The sequence below is a fragment of the Notolabrus celidotus genome, chromosome 21 (genome assembly GCF_009762535.1).
Source record: "Notolabrus celidotus isolate fNotCel1 chromosome 21, fNotCel1.pri, whole genome shotgun sequence".
In the NCBI taxonomy this organism is placed as follows: Eukaryota; Metazoa; Chordata; class Actinopteri; order Labriformes; family Labridae; genus Notolabrus; species Notolabrus celidotus.
In genome coordinates this window covers 22,620,138-22,642,360 of record NC_048292.1, presented here as the reverse complement: position 1 = coordinate 22,642,360, position 22,223 = coordinate 22,620,138, and the positions used below count along the sequence as shown (strand labels likewise).

At 42.6% G+C, this 22,223-nt stretch overlaps 1 protein-coding gene and 1 long non-coding RNA gene across 3 annotated transcripts in view; one reads left to right on the top strand and one right to left on the bottom strand.

Moving 5' to 3' along the window:
- The window catches only part of cmah (cytidine monophospho-N-acetylneuraminic acid hydroxylase), a 40,696-nt gene that overhangs the window by 653 nt on the left and 17,820 nt on the right, over positions 1–22,223 (bottom strand). Inside the window, exons 4-14 of one of the 2 annotated variants that reach the window (XM_034673094.1) lie at positions 16,890–16,999; positions 12,853–13,043; positions 10,456–10,536; positions 10,257–10,323; positions 9,387–9,468; positions 8,988–9,125; positions 7,063–7,198; positions 6,585–6,728; positions 4,155–4,329; positions 1,988–2,104; positions 243–358 (exon numbers count right to left, since the gene is read on the bottom strand). In XM_034673094.1, coding sequence (XP_034528985.1) covers positions 243–358; positions 1,988–2,104; positions 4,155–4,329; positions 6,585–6,728; positions 7,063–7,198; positions 8,988–9,125; positions 9,387–9,468; positions 10,257–10,323; positions 10,456–10,536; positions 12,853–13,043; positions 16,890–16,999 — 1,357 coding nt within the window. The remainder of the gene's footprint in view (positions 1–242; positions 359–1,987; positions 2,105–4,154; positions 4,330–6,584; positions 6,729–7,062; positions 7,199–8,987; positions 9,126–9,386; positions 9,469–10,256; positions 10,324–10,455; positions 10,537–12,852; positions 13,044–16,889; positions 17,000–22,223) is intronic. The other variant, XM_034673095.1, reaches the window with a different exon arrangement.
- Positions 1,372–2,886, top strand: LOC117804748. Its single transcript, XR_004629239.1, has 2 exons — positions 1,372–1,482; positions 1,980–2,886. It is a non-coding gene; the product is annotated as an uncharacterized LOC117804748 (long non-coding RNA).

The window sequence follows — 22,223 nt, the reverse complement described above, 5'->3', positions numbered from 1 at the left end:
ATTTAAAGTTGCAGTGAGCAGTTTGTGTTGATAAGGTGCCCCCTGTGGATCAAGATATACATCTTATCACTCTGCTGGTCTTGTCTTGTGCATGCAAAGACGGTATCTTCTGACTGAAAAACTTTTCTTGCTTTCTTTTGTTACATTTGAAAATGTACACCACGACTCAGCCTGCTGTGAAAGTGCTTTTTGTTTGATGACAAAGTCCTTGTGTGTTTAATGTTTGATTAAAGGGTGTGTACTTGTGGTGGTAGATATCTGGGTCTCGGCTTATGCGGTTCTGGAAGCCGATGTAGAGGTCATCCCAGAGACGGCCGTGCAGCACCATCGATCTCATCACTCCTATTCTGTTTTTAACCTGCAGAGAAGAAAGGACACATCAGGGGTATCGGGCGCCGTTTGTAAAGTTGTGTACACTGAAAATAACAGCTACAATTCTTCACATTTAGCTCCAAAACGTCATAAAAATGTAGTGAATTTAAAAAAAAATTAGCTTTTTTATCACATTTAGAGCAATATCTGTGATCTTCTTCACATTTAATTTTGTGAAAAATATATTAAGTTAAAATCATTGTTAAATCCAAACGTTAAATATAAATATAAACGTTAAATGTTGCTCCGCGATCCTAAATATTTAGCTAATATGTAAATTCATGCTGCCGCCTTGTGGAAATACCAAAATAAAAGCTTCATAAAGCGATACAGAGTTAGCAATAACAACTTAGCTTGTCTGTACCATAGACTGGGTCAGTTCTGTCTATTGGCGTTGTGAAATCTCTTTATGGCCTTTAAAACATTTTTATGGCAGGCTGTCCGACTATAACCCGTAGGAGTCAGTACTGACAGACTATGGTTAGGATATCTGTGTTAGAGCCATAGAGTTATTTGAGTGTGTGTGCCTTTAATTGCCATGCTGCATGTAATTGGTGCTGCCAAATGGGAGCTACTGAGCATGTGCGAGGCAATGTGTGCTTTCATTCGAGCAGGACAAGGAGCACCATATTTTTCTAACCGTAGCTTTGTTTGGTTTGTGTGGTTTTGTCGCTTTTGTGGAAGTGTAGGTTAATAGCCACGAGAGAAGTGATTTTGTTTGTCTATATTTTTATTAAATTCTCGGTTTGTTTAATTTTATACGGCATTCATTTCCTTTTTTAGTAAACCTATTTTACAACGCACGAGTCAGAAAGATCACGTCCTGCAGAAGTGGCAAAGACGGTTTTTAAAGTTGCCACTACAATCTGTATCGCTTTATGAAGCTTTTATTTTGGTATTAACGCCGTCTCATACAAATTCACAATGTCCCCTAGGGGAAGTACCAAAAAAAGGCATCATAAAGTAATACAGATATCCCAGCCCTAGTCTGTCAGTGCTGACTCCTACGGGTTACAGCTGGACTGCCTGCCATAAAAATGCTGGATAGGCAGTTTGGGAGGCCACAAAGAGATTTCACAACGCTCAGAGACAGAACTGACCCAGTCTATGGTACGGACAAGCTAAGTTGTTATTGCTTAGTCTGTATGGCTTTATGAAGCTTTTATTTTGGTATTTCTGCAGTGTGAATTGGAATATCAGCCAAATATTTAGGATTGCAGAGCAAATTTAACACATTTAACATGTATATTAAACATTTAACATTTAGATTTATATTTAACATTTATTTATATTCAACATTGATATTTATATTTAACGTTTGGATTTAACAATGAATTTAACTTACTATATTTTTAGCAACAAAATTAAGTGTGAAGAAGATCACAAATATTCCTCTAAATGTGATAAAAAAAGTGATTTTTAAAAATTCACGCTACATTTTTATGACGTTTTAGAGCTAAATGTGGAGAAATGTTGCTGTTATTTTCAGTGTGCACAACTTTACAAACAGGTCCCCATATAGGGGTACTGCTCTGTCAAAGAAAAAAAAAACCCTTCCAGCAGCTTCATGACGTTGCTCAGTTTGTTTGTTTTTCTTGCATCTACAGTGTCTCACCTCCAGGTACGAGTGCTCTCTATCAGGCCGCTTATTTGGGAACGTCAGATCCATGAAGTCCACCAAGTAATCGTAGCCGTTGGTGAGGGGCTCAAAGTTTTCATCGGTCTCAGTCACCTTGAACAAACACGTTTGCATTTCATCAAACAGATATCTGATATGAACGGGTGGCAACAGAAAGGAAGAAAGGAACAGATTTCAGTCCATACCCAGAGAAATAGAGGATAGCTGTTAAAGAGAGCCCAGGAGGATAAAAGTAGTACAGAAAGAGAAAGGTAAGGTTGCTAGTTATGATGTGTACACATTTAGGACTTCTTAAATGTGCTTTATTTAACCTTGCTTTTCCTCAACACATTTTTAGAGTTACTGCATAAATATTCTATATTGCTAACCCAGCGTGCTTTTACTTGCAAAAAATGTGTGCACAGGATTTACATTGTGCATGCAGGATATTGTCCTCTGCAGGATGTTGTTGGTGTGCTGCAGTCATGTCCACATGTCCCTGCAGCTTTTTCATGTTCTGCTTTATCTCTCTGTTATAGACAGACTCGGCAGCTGCACTGAATCGGTTGTCTGATTTGAATTTTCATAGGATTTCATGTTGTGTTCATTTTGTTAGAAATGCTAGGTAGTGAATGTAAAGTTGATCGGATCATCAGCAAATACACCACTTTGTTTAGGAACGAATTTTCTGGAACATCTCCTGGAACATTTTTAAATCTTTTTCTTTTAGCAACAACACAAGTTCACTATTTTCATTAGTCGAATTCTTTTACCACAAAATACCACTGAAGTATGCCACAGCTTCAGCTCCCCTCCCCACCTTTTTTTTAGCACTGCCAGGCAAACATCAGCATGTACACTTTCAAGGACAAATAAAATGTACCTGCTAAACCTGATCATGGTTGTGGTTTTGGAGCATATTTGCATCTTCTCATTTTCTTTCAGACAGCTATGCCCAGCCTGACAGAGACGCTAGTTTGTCTGTTGAATGTTAATCTTGCAAGTCTCAAACTATTTCTACCTGATGTGACTTGTTCCGGAACATTTGATTAACAACTTTCAAATCGTTTTTAGGGGAAAGGATCGAGGCATTTTGGAAACAGTCGTCCACCGCTCCCTAAATTAGTTCACTGTGAAAAGAAGGAGTAAGAAGCTAAATAAGGGCACTAAATGTTTCCGTTAATACTATGATATCATAATGATTAGATTTAACTAATACGTTGGGCTGCTCTGGGTATACAGAGCACTTTTTTAAACTATCCAATGACACTAGTTTCTCGTGTCTGTTTCTCTGTGTGCAGAGTGATGATGAGAACCTAAAAATAGCCTTGAATGTGTAAGGGAAAAACCCACCCTGTGGGTGTTTAGAGAGAGTTACGCTTTGTGTGACTTCTGTTGTTTTGGAGAGAGTTTTTGTAGAAATGTTAAAAGCAAGAACGGCGAATTATCCAGAGTAGTCATCTGAAAATCAGACGAGAGAAAAGTGTCAGAAAGTGAGCAGCAGCAGCAGAAATCTCTGGCTTGGACTGAAGTCATTGCCAGGACTCTTCTCCTTAGGAAGAACACAGCTCAGTGTCTCACAGGGATGTGCACAGAAAGACCCTTTAGGGGGTTTGATCAGCCCGTTTTTTAGGGGTATAAAGTTACTATCAGCAGTGTTTTTTCATGCATATAATAAGGGAAGGGACAATAATGCAAAGGAAAATACAGACAGAATTAGACTACTAGGTATTCCCCATAATCACATGAGGCCAGTTTGTCTCGTATCATGCTCAAGGGAGGCAGCCAAAGTGTAGTTATTGAATTAACTGCTGTATTCCAGGTTTGACTGAAACTTGGTCATCTAAAACATCTTCCTCATGTCCTTATTCCCTTCATTTATCAACAACTCAAAAGAAGCCTCTGTGTTGTCTCTTCAGTAGCTTAACTATCGAGAAGTGCCACTTTGTGAAACCTCTTTACAGTTTTCAAACATGGAACACAGCAGAACAATATATGGGCCCCCGTGACAACATTTATGTTCTTCATTAAAGGCAGAGTCCCTTCCCCCTGAAATGTCTGTGCACTTCCCTGATCCAGACGAAAGGTTAGAACCACTCTTAGAGCCGGTTCAGTGCAAAGAATAGAAAAACCAAAGATGATCCTGCTTCTCAGGTTTATTTACCCGCACAACAAGGTTGTAGTTCTTAAAGCCTGCCCACTTGTAATAAAACTGGATCCAGCTCTGATGTTTAAATATCTCACAGTGGATGGTACTGTTCAGTTCATCCACATACAAGCCGAAATCCCAGCTGTCCTTGTAGATTTTTGCACCGGCTGGGGGGTCGGTGATGGCCGCACTATGTTTGATAGAGCAGTGAAGGAACATGAGTGAGGTTACATTTAGGACACACAGGTCTTCTTATGTGCAGAAGTATAAGGGTTTAAGGTTATCACTGTTTTCTTTGATGTAGTTTGGTGCATAACAACATTGTTCTCACCAAGTAAGTCGACCTTCTGCAGAGCCTAATTTGTAAGAGACTAGTAATCAAGACACCTTGAGTAATCTATGCATATTGTGAGGGCTGTCTGTGATCCTAAAACTGCAAAATCTGTAAGATAGAGGCGAATGAGGAGAGGAGGAGAATCCTTGATTCAGTGATTACTGCAGGAAAACCTCGGTCACATAACATCGGCTGTCTGGCTGTCCTGCTCTGTGCTGCGTTCTGAAAAAACAACCGGTGGGTGTTGACAGACAAGAGAGCACAGAGCCGGACTGCAGCGGATCGGAGACAGACCGGACACAGATCTGGTGGAAGTCCCGGGTGAGGAGATGACAGATGAAAGCGAGGTACTCTACCCTAGCTAAAAAAAAGTTTCCGCACCACTTTAAAGGTTATTTGTCTTTTGCAAAAAATACAGGATGTTTATTAATATCGAGAAGCACACAGTGAGTTTTCACTTCATTCGAGGTTCCTGTCACAGGGTTGGTGACAAAACATAACTTTAAACATCATTAGAAATGGAAGATCAATCAATAAATCTGTTTTACAGCGACAATTCATAACAAACGTTGACACGTTTCTACAAGTAAGTTAATTGCACTTTTATGAAGTAACGTGTCGCTCCACCCTGCCTTGGTGTTGCCTAATTTTTTTCCATAAATACCGTCATTGTTGTGGAATTTTCATAGTCTTATATATGTATGTAAGAAACTTTTTTATCTTTCTAGTCTGAGTGTCACGGGCAGAGTAACTTCCTTCCAATGTCAGCCGAGGGTACTGGGTTGTAGACGAGACAGGGTCACTGTAGTAATCAAGGTCTTTCTCTCTGTTCCTGTCTTTGTCTATGTTGTTCACCGACTTAGTGTCTCCAGACTAGAGCACCGCCTTTCTTCCCAAGTGTTTTGTTTCTTATTGCCCAAATATGGGTATCTAGCTTCATGTCGTCTTTGGGGATAAAATACCACGCCTGAGGGATTGTCTGACAGAACTGACTTGGCATTGCACTGCACTCTCCTGCCTACGTATGTTACAACGTAAGCCATCAGAGTCTCCTGAGTCTTCCGTGTTCACTGTCCAGTTTATTGATGAATTCCACCACAGTCATCATATATTTTTGTTTTGCCTTGATAATCATGAGGGTGAAATCTGATTCCCAGACAGCCCTGAGCTCAATAACTTCACTCGGCATGACAGATGATGAAAGGAACACCTCCTGTAACACAGATGTGTGGATTATGGGAAATTGTGAATCAAGATGTTGTAATGAGATTTATAGAAGCTGCAACCATAAATGAGTTCATGGCTGAAACTCAGGAAGGCGATTATTGCTGCACAGCAGAAACAGATCTGCAGAGAGTTTAAATCCATCAGACAAGCGTGCAACAATTTGATTTGTAAGTGGGGGAGTTTAAGTATCTCGGGGTCTTGTTCGTGAGTGGGGGTAAAATAGAGCGTGAGATCGACAGGAAGATTGGTGCAGCGTCAGCAGTGTTGCGGGCGTTGTACCAGACCATTGTGGTGAAGAGGGAGCTGAGCTGGAAGGCAAAGCTTTCAATTTACCAGTCGGTCTACGTTACAACCCTCACCTATAGTCATGAGCTGTGGGTCATGACCTAAAGGATAAGATTGTGGATACCAGCAGCTGAAATGAGTTTCTTCTGAAGGGTGTCTGGGCTCAGCATTAGCGAGAGGGTCAGGAGCTCAGACATCCGGAGGGAGCTCGGAGTAGAGCCGCTGTTCCGTTGCGCCGAAAGGAGTCAGCTGAGGGGACTCAGGCATCTGATAAGGATGCCTCCCGTACGCCTCCCTTTAGAGGTGTTCCGGGCACGACCAACTGGGGGAGGGCCCCAGGGAAGACCCAGAACTCGGTGGAGGGATTATATCTCCTGACTGGTCTGGGATCGCCTCGGCATTCCCCAGGAGGAGCTGGAAAGTGTTGCTGGGGAGAGGGATGTCTGGGTCAATTTGCTTGGACTGCTACCTCCGCGACCCGACCCCGAATAAGTGGAAGCAAATGGATGGATGGATGGATGGATTTAGTGATTGCACCTCATATGTAATGTACAACCACACTCACACACACAGAGAGAGAGACATAGTACTTCGGTAACCTGTTAGTGGGGTCTCTCAGAGCAAGGCCGAGGTCCAGCACAGCGCCTGGCTTTGGTGTCCAAGTCTTGATTTCTGGTGCAAGCTTGTTGATGAGTGCGTTCAGGTCCTCTGCACTGTTTTTGTGATTTGTTTCCTTGATGTATCTATACACACACACGCACACAGGCACACAAGCACACACACACGCACACGCACACGCACACAGGCACAAACACACACACACGCACACGCACACACACACACACACACACACACACACACACACACACACACACACACAGAGTAGTGTCAAAGTCAATAAGATGACTAAGTTATTCCTGCATATCAAGTTCAACTCTAAACCAAGTCAAACACAAACCCAAGGATAAAGGTTCATCAGCTGCATTTTCATCCAACACATTTCCTCTTGACTGTGAATTATTAATCATCCCCAGGTATTGAACAAACCCTCGCCAGCCTCTCTTTACAAACCCTCACCTGTCTGACGGATGAGCCTCCACAAAGTAGCCAGCAAACGGGCAGTAGATCTTTGGCTCCAGGGTCTTCACCAGTGTAGCTTTGTAGTTCAGCAGCTTCCTCCTTTCATTCTTGATGAATTCTGCCTTCCAGGAGTCTGAAAACAGACAAACGCGTCATCGAAACTGTTCCAAGGGATCGTAGCTGAAGGTCTTTTTTGCGGTAGAAGCCCTAATTCTCAAGAACATCTTGTGACGAAGGATTAAGACCCTTAAAGAGGTGTGATGGCTGTGACAGGAGGGTTGCTAATGGTATTTCAAACTAGATTACACTTCATGCTCTCGTCACATCAATCAAGTGCCCCCCTGACGTGCATCAGATATACCTGTAGCACTAAATCCTGCAGGAATAAGTTCCATTCTTGGATGGTGTTGTGCAGTTGCAATAAAGTCAGGGTTAAACTTGTCAGCAGCAACACAACAAAAGCCTTCTGTGCCTCAAGCCATCAGGTTTCTCCTCAATAGGACGCAGACGTGAGCATGACCTAACACAGCATGCTGCTACAGAGACGCAGCCAAGACCATGCTAGCAGAAGGTGCGAGCAGTAATGGCTGTCACAAAGAACCACTTCAAGCTGTCAAGAGCTGTAAGAAACGGGGTTGGATTTATCTTATATTTATGTTAAGGTTTCTAGTAGAGGTTCTCAAAGTGGAGTCCAGGGACTGTGAGAGGTTAGTGGAAGTTCCAGGCAGTTTTATCTTTAAGTAACACAACGACAGACAGCTCATCCCTCACTGTCAGGTTTGGTTCTGCTACCAAATCAAACATGAGGAGGCTGCAACAGACAGTCAGGACTGCAGAGAAGGTCATCGGCACCCCCCTGGCCTCCCTCCTTACCTGTACTCCTCCCGGATGTGGAAAGGGGCAGGCAAAATCCTCACAGACCCCTCTCACCCAGGTCACCACCTCTTTGACCTGCTGCTTTCCGGCCGGCACTTCAGAACTCAGCACCAGAACATCCCGGCACCGGAGCAGCTTCTTCCCTAAGGCCGTGTCCCTCATGAACAATCAAACTGTAAACCACTAAAGACTCCTGTGATATATCACATAAATGTGCAATACCTCAATAACCATGTGCAATATTGTAACTTATTCCATAACATATTTTATTATTATATTCATCTACTACATGTGCATTCTGGCTTAGGCTAATTTAACTTATTGCATGTCTTTAAAAGTACTTCTACACCTTTCTTTGTACAGATAGTATTTTTATTTAGAATTTTTATATTAGATTTTAGGTTTCTATATTTATTGTCCTTACTGTCTAGTTAAGTACCAGTGTTCCAATCACGGCGTCAAATTGTTGTGTGCAAGCTCACTTGGCAATAAAGCTTTCTTGAATCTTAAATCTTGAAACTTTGATTCATGTTTCTGTGATAAAAATATCTAAAGCTATTCTCAGATGGTGGTGTGTGGTATAATATGTCAATTAAGGGGTCTTCTTTGGGAAAAAAAGGGAGGTTTATTGACATGAACTTAGATAATTATAAAGTTTTAGTAGATCTTCAGATCAAATAAACATTTATTGCTCGAACACAACGTTCACACATCACACCCGCACCACTGTGGCACTGAGCTGCCAACAAAATATTTAGTTTGGCAGTCAACGGTGACTCCCTGGCATTTACTGAACTTTACGTAGGTAATCTGACATTTATTTTATCATATGACAAATATTTGTAAAACCAGCCGAACTGGAATCATGATGCAGGTATCAGAGCTACAATCCAAATCAAAAGATCTATGCTTCTTCCAGCCACTACATTTCAGTTCACAGTACAAACTATCAAATCCTAACAACCTCTGTGTTTCAGTTTTATAATGACACTTCCAGCAGATTTGAACTCTGCTGTATTGTGGTGTGTGAGTTGAAGGGAACCCACCGCTGTATTTCCCTCCACAGAAGGTCATGGGGAATCCAGATGCCCCCCCAGCAAAGTCGCTCATCATTAGATCCACTTTCTCTGGCAGTCTGCCCCCGTTCGGTCTGGTGCAGTCCACAGTGTTCAGGATCATGTGACCTGAAGACAAAATAAAAATATATATATAATTTAAAATGAAAAATCTTGAGATCAATACTTGTTTGCACGTTTAGGTAGTAGCTAGATAGTCAGCAGGATAATGTGTAGTCAGCTGGTTGTTCTGCCAAATAGAAACCTGCCTGGACCACCAGCGAACTCTACATTATCCTTCACATTGAAAAAGGTTTGAAACTTGATACAGTATCACAACAATACTAAGTGACTGTTTTTAAAATAGGAAAATCCTCCAAAGTCATGCACCTTTATATTCAACGATGATGCAGGTGTCCATTTCAGGATGTACACCGTCCATCAGGATCATGAATCTCAGGTGCTCGTCAATCTGTCGGGCGCCACAGGACAGGTTAGTGATCAATGACAGTATTAGCAGTGGCAGAGCCACACAGTTTTGACTTGGGTGGCCCAACTGGGGCTCTGACTATTGAAGTGGTGGCCAGGCGTGGAAAATATTAGGGGCTTACCCCAAACCTAGGAGGGTTACTTATAATAATTATATTTAAGAAAGGTCACATTTTTGTAGATCTGCTGAACTGAACTCTTTAAGGACTCAAAATGAAGATGATTATCCAAAGTCAAAGCATCAACAAAAATAATATTCAAATCCACAGAAACTACTGTCTCTGCAGCTTGCTGAAACGCAATAGCTGATTTGAATATGAGTAATGCCTCTGCCATGGCAAAAAGCCAATCATGTTTAAGAATTTCAGGGTGGCCACAGGGTTGGCCAATTAGTTTTCAGAGGTGGCCATGGCCACCCCCTGGCTCCGCCACTGAGTATTATTCATGATAGAAGTTTGGTTATTTATGTGTTGCTGTTTTAATATATGTAGTATATAAATGCATTACATACGGTGGCCTGAAAGGTCAACTGCACCAACATGCAAACTCATTTCATGAAACAAATAACATTTTACGAAAACATTTTTTTTACAAGATTATTAATCTTGCGTTAACTGAAAAGTTTTTGGCACTGAGTAAAACAGTGACATATTTTAGGTATTTATTTAAATGTTTTTAGCAGTCATTAAAGGTGTGCACAGTTGACCTTCAGGGCCACCGTAATCACGTCTTATTATTTAAAGTGTCCATGTGTGAGCAGCATTGACTCACATTCTGCCAGATGCCAAAAGGAACAACGTTGATGTTGGTCAGCTTTACTTGGCTTTGCTCCAAATACCTTTTGCGTCAAGACCAACAAACGAAGAGAGAGAGACACATTTGGATTACAAATCATAATTTTAAAGATTTATTAAGATTAAGATTAATTAGATACATATACGATTCTACACAGCTTCATCACTTTACTAACCAAAAGACGGGTCTCGATGTGTCACCGACATAAATGGGCATATCTGGCCTCCGGTCTGAGAGGACCTTCAGCGTGGGGAAGCTGGAAAAGAAGCAGAACAGTTCAGATCCCTGTATGAAAACCACATTAATATACATGATTATAAAAAGAAGGTGTACAATTTTGGCAACTGAAGTTACAATCTGTGGTCTCCCAGAATGATGATTGCATTTGCTTGGATGGTCAGGGGGAAAAGTTGTGTTAGGTGGCTGCATCATTTCAGCAAGTAGACTGCACGGCTTTTAGATTAGACTTTAAACTCTCACTGAGAAATAATGGAGTGAAAAAATGCCACTTTTAATACAGTGCACTTGTGTTAGTGTGAAATTTGAAGTAGTTCCCCCTCTGAACAAGCAGGGAGGGAGAGGATTAGAAAGAAGAAGGCCCTTACTGCAGACGCAGCAAAATGCAACAAAATAAGTGATGTTTGCTGGTTAGGGAGAAGGTTAGCACATCTCTCTGTGGACAAATGAAATCCTAACGAGTGCAACAGATAACATTCCAGGCGCCCAAAAAAACAGAGATGGTCCTGATCCTGACAAAGATGCCATCCTTTTAGGAGTCAGTACCTGGACCTGATGTCAAATTTTGGTGAGCTTGTCTGTTCTTACCAGCAAAGCTTTCCTTGCCATTGGCGGAATCTAATGTAAACCCCTTCTCTTGCCATCACCAACCAGTATGTTTGTTGTATATCATCACACATGATGCAGATGAGCCAGTCAAATCTTTAGTGGCATCAGCATAGCAAGTGATTCAGACAGATATACACACAGAGGAGCCGCAGAGAGGACGGATGCAGAGGAAGGAAATAAGTGAGTGAGATAAAAGTAGACTTGCTCTAAAGTTAGAATGACTTACAGCAAAAACAGAGCATTATATCAAGAATGGAGCAACTCATAATATTCCTTTAGGTAGTTCAAACTAGTTTACCTCTCATGTTTGGTGCTATGGGGAAATTTAAAAGTGGCAATGTCAGGCGTCACTAAAGGTGCATTTTGACCAAGGGTCCCCTGAACTAAAAGGTTCCTGTACCCCCATTGTTGTCTGTGTTTCGACCGCGGGCTGAAGACCCAGGTAGATTGTGCAAATCAGGCCAGTGATGTATGGAGGAAATAAAAAGTAAAGGCACTACACCACCAGACCAGTAGAGGGCAGCAAAACAAAGATGAATGCCAGTCATCACAGATGACAACATAGAAGCAGACGGACAGGCAGGTATCATTATGAGCAACACAACAGTTAGCCTGTTAGCATAAAGAGACTCAGATCGGGCTGTTTTAGATCGTGCTATATTTCAGCACAGATGGATTCACTCAATCAACATGTGAGAGGAGATAAGCGCGAGTAGCAAAGACGTTTCAACACGACTTTAAAATCCTTTTTAACTCAAAAAGCTGTGGCGGAGATCCGCCGGTGTTTTGGTTTAAACAGCGACCCTGTTAACTGCCGACTTTCAGCCGGATGCATCCCTCATAAACGTCTTTAGACGATCATTAAATATCTGATGAGGATATTTTGAAATCTTAATAAAAACTAAACTAGTTTGCAATCCCAGGAACTCCCTCTGTATTTCAACAGCTGTGTAAACTCCACAAACACTGACACGTTCAGCTGAAGGTCTCCAATTTACAGGGTCACTTTTAAAACCGTAACACCGGGAGAGACGCATTCACGGTGGGCTGAGAGAAGACTACTGTTACAAGCTGCTAAATCAAGTGAATCACAGCTTCTTCTTTTGAAAAGTACACACACATACAAAGAAGATAGAACAAATAAAAACTAATGAAAGAAAGATAAATCAAGTGAATCACAGATGTGTGTGATGTTATTGTGGATGGCAGTTCGGAATAAAAACACTGCGGTTAATCTACCAATCAGACACGTTCAGCATTGCTGGCCCTGCCCCCCAAAAGTCCCAAAAAGTACTACCCCCCAAGCAGGGGCTTTTCAGGGGAGAGATTAACGACACCTGAACTAAATTTAGATCCTGGTTCCTCTGCTCGAAACGCATGTAGCTCAGGGGTAAAGTCCCTAGTTCAGGGGTAAAGTTCAGATGTTTCAAACGATCATACTAGTCTCAAATCTGAACCTAGATCACAGAAAATACATCAAATAGAGACAAATATAATCCACCAGGCTCCTGAAACAATCATCCACAGTCCAACAGCATGCAAATGTTTGCTTGACACAGACAGAGACAAGCCCAGACCAGATTTAAAATGTCGACATGTGAAGCTCTCTGTCCTCACCTGAGTCAGAGTGAGAGAGAGGGAGAAAAGATGAGAATGACACAAAGAAGAAAAAGGGAGCGTCATGAACAAATAGAGGTGATCATGAGCGTGTCTGTGTATACTTTACCTGAGGTGGTCAGAGTGCATGTGACTGATGTAGACCAGATCCGCTGCACACAGCCGATCCAGAGAGTCCTCTGGAGGCTCATGGAGAAGCCACCAACCACGAGCGAACGCGGGACCCATCAGCCAGGGATCGGACATGAACCGCTTCTGGCCCAGCTGCAGCTCCATGCAGGCGTGGGTCAAGTAGGTTACCTGTGCGTCAAAATAAAATCAAATGACTTCAACTTCAAAGAGCGTTGTTCATCCATTTGGGACGTGGTTTGAGTGAAAGCATTGGAACAAACACGACACAAAGACAGACAAACAATGAAAGCAGACAACATGTGCAGCTTTAAACAAGGAAGCAGTTTGAGAAGTCACTAGTAAGGAAAAAGTCAATGAATTAAAGCATTTGAAGTGGGTCAAACTAGTTCTTAATTAGTCTGATGAAAGCTGGCATGTTTAGTCTTAAATTGGAGGATCTGTAACTGCGTCCTGAAGCTAAATAGCTGAGGACGCAGTTACAGATCCTGTGTGTGAGGCTATTTGTAGTCCTTTATTTGTAGTCCTGCTGTAGATGCTGCTTGGTGGCTTCAGGTCCAGTCCAAAGATTGTACTGCTTTCTGTAATGATTTTGTTTTGAGCGCTTCTTAAACTTTAAACGTTGCTAACATTTTGAAAAGATCATTTCACTGTCATTTGACAACGTGAGCGTGTTGTTGATAGTGGTGCTGAGGTACTTGTGCACCTCAGTCTTCTCAATGGATGGGTCGCTGACGTAGACTCTATAAATAATGGACGTAGTATCCGTGACGTCACCCATCTGTTCCTGAGCGCTGTTTTGAAGCCAATCAGCGGTGGCAGCCATATTGGTAATGTGGAACTCAACCAGTCAAAAGTATGACATAAAGAGGCGGAGTTTAAGCCTCCTAGCCAACAACTATGTGTTCCCGCCTGTCAGTCAAGTCAGTCATGTCCTTATTTGGGCAAAAACTCATAATCTTAATATCTTCTGAACCGTTGCGTTAGAAAAAATTCACCTTCGTACAGTGTGTGCTGATAGAGAAATTAGCTACGTAGAGCCAAGCCGTTTTTTGAACTATGCTGTAAACATGTTTATTTCTGCTGCAAAGATCATCTTTTTTAAATGGGTGTGTATGTGGTTTCTGGTGTTTCTGCAGCCAGCCTCAAGCGGATCCTCAATGATTTGCAGTTTATAACACTTCCGCATGGACTTCATATTTTAAGATCGGAGATTGTCGCTTGGTTGCTGACTGTGGGTGTGTGACTATCTAACACTTCATACTCTGCATTGTGGTGAATATTTTTGTGACCAATTGTGCTGGAAATTACATTTTTATTATTCATATTCTTATTCTCTATAAGTTATATTTTTGGGGCTTTTTGCCTTTATGATAAGAGAGACAGGAAATGTGGGGAGTAGAGAGTGGGGGATCACATGCAGCAAATGGTCACGGCCAGGAGTTGAACCTCTGCGTCAAGGACCATAGCCTCTGTATGTGGGGCGCGTAGACCGCTAGGCCACCAGCGCCCTGAAATTAAATCGTTTAAAAGGAAAAGGATTGATATATTTCAATATTATTGATTGTATTACATAATTAACATACACTCAGTTTATGATGTTGAACATAAACTCAAAATATCACATCAGTAAGAGTGATGTGTTGATCTGTCACACTGCAAATTAGACGCTGACATTTCCCTGACTCAGTGTTAATTTTGGTGGCTATTTTAGGTTTAGTCTTAGTCTTTAGACAAAAATGCCTGTTAGTTTTAGTCACATTTTAGTCCTTTCAGCCCTTTATAGTTTTAGTTTAGTTTTAGTCAACGAAAACTCAAGACATTTTAGTCTAGTTTTAAACGGCGGAAACTCAAAACATTTTAAGTTAGATAATTAAGCCTGTCTTTGCTAAAATGTCAAAAGAAAACATTCTTGATTTGACCTCTGTGAATGTATCTTGATTCTCTAGATTCACAGAAAAATGCCATGAAAGGGCTGTATTGCACATTTACGACGGTCCCTGAATGCACCTCCCAGCGACAGAGGCACTGGACAGTCAGTCTGATTCAGATTCAGATTCAGATTCAGACAACTTTATTGATCCCAAGAAGGGCAATTCGTTTATAGCTTACCATACAACAACCATACAACATTTAACATCTACAACACATCCATCATATATGCATGCTACAAGTAACAAGTCAAGGTCTGTATATGGGACTAGAGGGTCTGTGGAGGACAACATAAGTTAACGTAATAAATAAATAACAGTAAAATACGACAACGATTAAAAGACAATATAATCTCTTGTCATACCAATGTTATTTAAAATGACTAGAAAGACTGCCCTCTGAGTTTAAAAGCCCGATAGCAGACGGGATAAAAGACTTTGAATACCGATTAGTTCTCCTCACGGGATCATAAAAACGGCGAGCTGAAGGCATCAGCACAAACTCGGTACGAAGGACATGTAAGGGCTGGCCGATAATGTCTTTTGCTTTCTTCAGCACCTGGTTCTCCCAGAGGGAACACAAGTCTCACTGTTTAATTCCCGTAATCATGGAGCAAACTTTTAGAATGCTCTGCAGGCTGTTCTTCTCTTTGATGGGTAAGCCCTTGAACCAGCAGATAAAAGAAAAGGTTAAAAGGCTTTCAATAAAAGAACAATAAAAGTTCCTTAAAATCCTCTTACTGACATTAAAAGAGTTCAGCTTCCTCAGCAGGTAAATCCTTTGCTGGCATCTTTTGACAATAGACACTATGTTGACATCAAACTTCAGTTTGGAATCAAACACAATTCCCAGTGAAGACCAGTAAACAAGTGTCCTTCACTTCATGTCTGAATTTTGCCCAGGCTTCCAGCTCATCTAACTTGTTGCGGATAGACTGAGCGTTAGAAAGGAGAACTGAAGGAAGGGCAGGTAGCTTGCAGTAATCATGGGGGCTCATGTTCTCGAGTCTCCAACGCAACCCACCTCTTCTCCCTCTTTTCCGACGTGTGGATTTAGCGATCGGTCTGCGAAGCTCTGGTGGAATATTCACCGGGGCAACACCATCCATGGTGGACCGAAATGACCGGAGAAACTCACGACTTAAGATGATTCTCCCAGTAAAGGCACCATAACAGGTACCCACTTCATATCCAACCTCCAAACTGGTGTAAAGTCCACAAAATAGTGCACAAAGCAGCATAAATAGGTCCACAGACAGATTCATAGTTGATGTTTTCGAATCGGTGCTTGACATGCAAGTTTAAACACTTACAACACTCAAAAAACACTCTCACGCTGGTAAGCTACACAAGTCGCACACTGAGGAGCGCCCTCGCCACCATGTCCTATCCGGTCAGTTCACGGCACTCTGAAATGCATCTGCATCTTTCAACAAGGAGTTCATCAAAACTTACTAAATGTGTCTAATGTTTCACCAAACTGGGATAAATCATTCTGTAGACGCGGAGCTTTTCACGGTGATCAACGTCTATTGACAACGTCAAATAGTAAACAGACATCCCCCGGTTGCGTCTTTGTTACTAACGCACACCTGGGGTAAAAAATCCTGAATGAAGATGAGACAGATGCATGGAGGTGAGGAGAGCTGGTTCATGAAGCACACCTGCTGCAGGTAGAGACCAAGCTAACACTGAGCCCCTCAAATAATAACTCTAATAACACAGGAATGAATCACTTTTATTTCTAAAGATTAGACGCACAGTGGGGAAAACATGGATTTTGAATGTCCGATGATCCGCCACTAATGTTTTCGTCTCGTCAACGTCAACGAAATCAAAATCTACGTTCGTCTTAGTTTTTATTATCAGTGATGCAGTTTAGCTCGTCATAGTCTCATTTTCGTCATGAAAAAATTAGTCGTTGAAGAACATTTATCGTCATAATTTCGTTGACGAAATTAACACTGCCCTGACTTTAACCTGGCTGATCGTAATAAGGTGATCCATCACAGTAACTTTGTTCAGGAGACCTGGATGGTGCCGCAATAACAATAAAAGGAAATGGACGGATGGTAGGAGTTCATACTTTCACTTCTCCTTCCTGGAGTTCCTGAGGCTCTCGTGGGTCAGTCAGCCAGGGGTCAACAGGGCTTAACTCGACCAGCTGAAGCCCTCCATCCTCCAACGTCTCCACCTCTGTGTGTGAAATAACATTTATAAGACTGACAGTCAAGAAGAAGGAGTAACTCTTCTCGGCACAAATAAAACACCAACTTTTTACTCTGGCTTTCACAAAAATAAGAATATTTAATTTGGAATGATTTCATTAAAGCTGTAGGCTCCTATGAAAAACAATACATGTAGGTTTAAAAGGATTAATTCAACTAACTCCCTCTGACAGGCTGTAACTGCTGCATGATAAGGACTTATCAAAGAAGGTCCTCTAGTTCAGGGGTTCCCAAAGTGGGGGTCGAGACCCCCTGGGGGGTCGCAAGACACAAATGGGGGGTCGTGAGATGTCTTCCAGAATGATGATTTTGCCTTTGAAGGGTTTCTTGCCATTTTTTCCAAACTGTCTTGCAACATAACTGAACAGGGTCCTGAGAAATAACTGTTCTTCTGATGAGGCAAGATCCTCTAACGACTAACAACTCTATTTCAAGGAACCAGACTCTATTTGAATAATCCGTTTTTGAACTTCATAGAAAAAAGAAGTGTTTTTTCTGCTTCTGCTCTTTCAGCGTATTAGTCTTTTTGCTGTTGTGTTATTTAAAAATAGGGTGGGGAAGCACAGGAATACCAACAGCTTATATGTTCTGCAGGGTGAAACTTCTGTTTCCGTTAACAGAGTCTTGTGGCTAAACAGAGCGCTCCATATCTGTTGCTTATTTTGCAAAACATATTTTACTGGCAACACATTTCCATTGCTGCACTTCTGAATTTGCAACCTGACCTTAAAATGGAAATAGTTTCGGTTGTTGCATTTTTGCAATCAACAGCATCCTTCATCTCTGTGTCTCCTTTTGTAATTCTAGTATTTGCAGAGCAACATAGGCCTTCTTTGAGGTCATTTGTTTGTCCATTTATCCAAGACCAATATTCTCCGTGAAAGAGGTCAGTAGCCTCTGTGGCAAGAGAAACACCAAAGTCCTCTGCTTCACCAACGATTCGGTCTCTGACATCTATGTCAAAATTCTGGACATTGTTGCTGACCACACAACGGTGAAATCACTCATTCTTCACACTGGGGCCTTGGATGTTGTGAAGCAACAATCTGAGGTATTGAAACAAGATTTTACTGATCTGCTGCACAAAGTCAGATCTGTTGATACTGTGGTGTTTATCAGTGGCCCCCTACCGACTGTCCGAAGAGGGGACGAGAGATTCAGCAGGCTGTTGATTTTGAACAAATGGCTCAAAGCTACATGTGCTGCTCAATCAGTGAACTTTATTGACAATTTTAATATTTTCTGGGAACGTAGACACTTTTTTAAGGCAGATGGATTTTGCCTCAACAAGTCAGGAGTAAGATTGTTCACCTCCAGGGGCGGAGCTTATGGGGGGGCGGCGCTCCCCCGGCCCGGGGTGGAGGGGGGCCCGGGGAGGCAGGCCCGGGGGTCTGGGGGAGGCGGGCCCCTCCCGCGGGCGGGCGGACTCGGCAATGGTGCTATGAGCTCCATTGGTAGAGCTGGATATGTTTTAAAATTTGAGCAGAGCTGTGGTGTCAGTGTGTGTGGGCTTATATAGGTTTCCCCATTCAGGATAAGTCATGGTTGGTTAAAACCTAACTATAAGACTGACTTGAGTCGTGTAGTTGAGTGTAAAATATTGAATAAAATGTCTGCTGCATGACTGGATTCACTTTCATTCTCACTGTTTGAATTTACAAGTGGATCTCAGATATTTTCTCCCAGTGTATTTTGGGTAAAACAGTCATCAACCCAAACGTCATCAATCGTCCACCAACGTCATCATCCGTCACTTGTCAACAAAGTGCAAGCTAGGTGGAGCATTTTGATAAACCAAACATGAGTGGCAATTTGTATAAACATAAAAGTGGAGCGACAAAGCGCAAAGAAAAGGAAAAAAGAGAAGAAGGAAAAAGCAAGTTACAAAAACTGGACACATATTTTGTTCGTCCTACTGGAGATGAACCTGGCGTTGTTGGCAGCGGTTCAGGCCCGCCAATACTGGCAGCACAGTCAGGGAGCCAGATTTACAGGTAGCAATCTAACAATCATTACACTACAGTCTAAACAATGTGTGAGTTAGTTGTAAACTGTTGATTGTTATTGTAGTAGCCCAGCCACCTAGCTTATATCCCCTTCTTTCTCTCTCGGCTGTATAGCGGTGATGTTACGGACTCAGCAGTTGCTAGCTGCTCCAGGGTAGAGCCAGACCTAGTAGCTGACCAGCAGCCCCCCTCCTCACTCGCGCTGGAAACTGGAAATGAAAGCAGCAGCAGGTCTCCTCCTCACGCTGCAGGTGACACGCAGATCACGGCGGATGAAATCCCTTCTCCGGAGGGTTTTCCGACTGATCGGGCCAATTTTTCTGAAAACATCCTGGACGCCAACATTAAAAGATACATCCTTAAGATGGGCCCATGCAGACCCAAAGGTCCATTTCCCACTGATAAAGACAATCAGTGTTTTTCTGAAAGTTATTACACCTCTACCACTAAAGTTGGGATGAAGCTTCCCCGCAGCTGGATGTGCTATTCCCCCAAATTAGACTGCTGTTACTGTGAGCCTTGCTGGCTTTTTGCAAACCGAAATGCCCCTTACTACAGTAACGCATGGGTAAACGGAATAAGAGACTGGAAACATCTTTCTGCCAAAATTGAGAAGCATGAATCCACGCAAATACATCTTGGTGCATGCATAGTCTATGAGCAGTGGAAACTCAACGGCACGATAGACGCCGAAATGGAGAAGAATGTGCGTAATGCAGCCTTGTTTTGGAGACAGGTCGTGGAGCGCATTGTAAACGTGACTCTTACACTGGCTTCGTGCAACCTGGCATTCAGGGGGCACAGGGAGATTCTTGGCAAGGGTAATGCTGGCAACTTTTTGTCAATAATCGAATTATTAGCTCGCTACGACCCTGTTTTGAAAGAGCTAATCAACCGACCAGAAGGGTCAGTGAAATACCTAAGTCACCAGATTCAAGATGAGATTATTTACATATTATCTCAACGTGTTAAGGGTGGCATAATTAATGAAATAAACGAAGCCCCGTTTTATTCCATTATCATGGACACAACTCAAGATGTGTCAAAGATAGACCAGCTGAGCCAGGTTTACCGTTATGTGACTGTTGTTAAGAACGACAGGGATATCGCAACAGATATCAAAATTAATGAAGTGTTTATGGGTTTTGAAGCGACTGTGGGCTCATCAGCTTCAGAGCTTGAAAACCAAATCCTGGGCTCAATAGAGAAAAATGGAATAGATCTGTCAAAGTGCCGCGGACAGGGCTATGACGGGGCCGCGAATATGAGTGGTGTGTATTCAGGCGTGCAGGCAAGAATAACAGAGAAGGAGCCCCTTGCCCGCTATGTTCATTGCGCTGCTCATAATCTCAATCTAGCTCTCAACGATTCTGTTAAAAACGTCCCTGGAGTGAAGCAGTTCTATGACACCGTAGAGATGCTGTACAACTTTTTTGGTCACAGCATCAAACGATGGGCGCTCCTTGATAAGTTAATGATGCCAGAGAGCAGAAATGTCACATTAAAACGCCTCTGTCCCACTCGCTGGTCTTCTCGACATGATGTGCTTTTTGCTTTAAAGCACAGATATGGAGACATTATGAGAGCCCTCGTCAAAATATCCCTGACCAGTGACAAAAAAGATGAGCGTGGTGAAGCAAGTGCGCTCAAGAATGCCATGAGCAACTTTTCTTTCATATTTCTGGTCAACATGCAAACCAAGATTCTGGAATGTATAAACGCTGCCTCACAGTTACTGCAAGCTAAGGACGCGGATATTCTGAAAGCATCTACTCTACTGAAAAACGCCATCAGTGTGTTGATGGAGTTTAGAGAGCAATTTGATGAGGCTAAGTCTGCCACTCTTGCTCTAGCTACTAAATGGGGAAGTCAAACGCAGTTTGAAACAACCAGGGCCAGAAAAGTTAGGCGTCACTTTGATGAACTTTCTGAAGACAGTCGCCTCACTGACGCAGAGAGCAACTTTCGGGTGAACGTCTTTAATGCCTGTCTTGACATCATCATCCAGCAACTGTCCCAAAGATTCATCAGTTTGAATGGAACTGTGAACATGTTTGAGGCAATTCACCCAAACACACTGCTGCAAGCACGGGACGAGGAGTTACATCAAGCTGCCCTGCGGCTTAGTGAGCACTACAGTCGGGACATCGACCCCAGCTTCGCTGGCCAGCTGCTTTCCTTCAGAACATCTTTCAGGGACCAGATACCAATGCAAAAGTCTGTTGCGGATCTGGCAAAAATGCTTATTGTCAACCACCCAGCAGTAACTTCTGCATTCAGCGAGGTTTGCACCGCCCTGCTTTTGTTTTTGACTCTTCCTGTCACAGTTGCAACCTCGGAGCGCTCATTCTCCAAGTTAAAACTGATCAAAAACCACTTGAGGAGCACGGTGGGACAGGAGAGACTAAGCGGACTTGCAATGTTGTCCATTGAGAATGTAAGAGCAAAGAAAATGGACATACAGCACATCGTAGACGAGTTCGCGGAGCGCAAGGCTCGTCGTATGCCCTTCAAATAGTGGTGAGTAGGCCTAGTACATATTGATTTTGTGTTTGTAAGTGAACATGTGGGCCGCTGTGCCAATTTCACTAAACTGTATAGCTGTTGATACAGAGACCCACTGTACCCTCATTAGCTGAAAGAGTTAAAGTGGGTGTCAGAATGATGCGGTCGCTATCCGTGGTGCTGAAGTGCTTTGAATTTGTGTTGTTTCATTATTTGGGGCCAGGTAGCCTAATGTTTTTGTTGTTCTCTTGGTTTGTTGGACTTCATGTCCGTTTGATTGACTTCAAAATGACATAACTGTGTGTAAAAAATGTAGAAATGCTTGTAAGCCCCGTTGTTGCGGACATGTATGTTGTAAAGCAATGTTACGATGAGGGTTTTAAGGGCCCGGTCATGTGCCCCGCCCCCGGCCCGGCAATGATATGTTCCGCTAGTGTTCACCTCCAACCTATTTTACTCTGTGTATCACACACCAGCTTCCCTGGCCAAGGACAAGAGACAAGACAAAACAAAACAGATCCCATATTTTCTCCCCTAAATCTACCCCATCGCCCAGCCCCCAGCCCACCACCGCGCCCGAAACCACCATCACAGAAACTTCACAAAGCCCCTTCACCTCAGAATCATCATCATCATAACAATTCTGATATGGGCCGGGTCCAGGCTTCAAAGCTGATATCA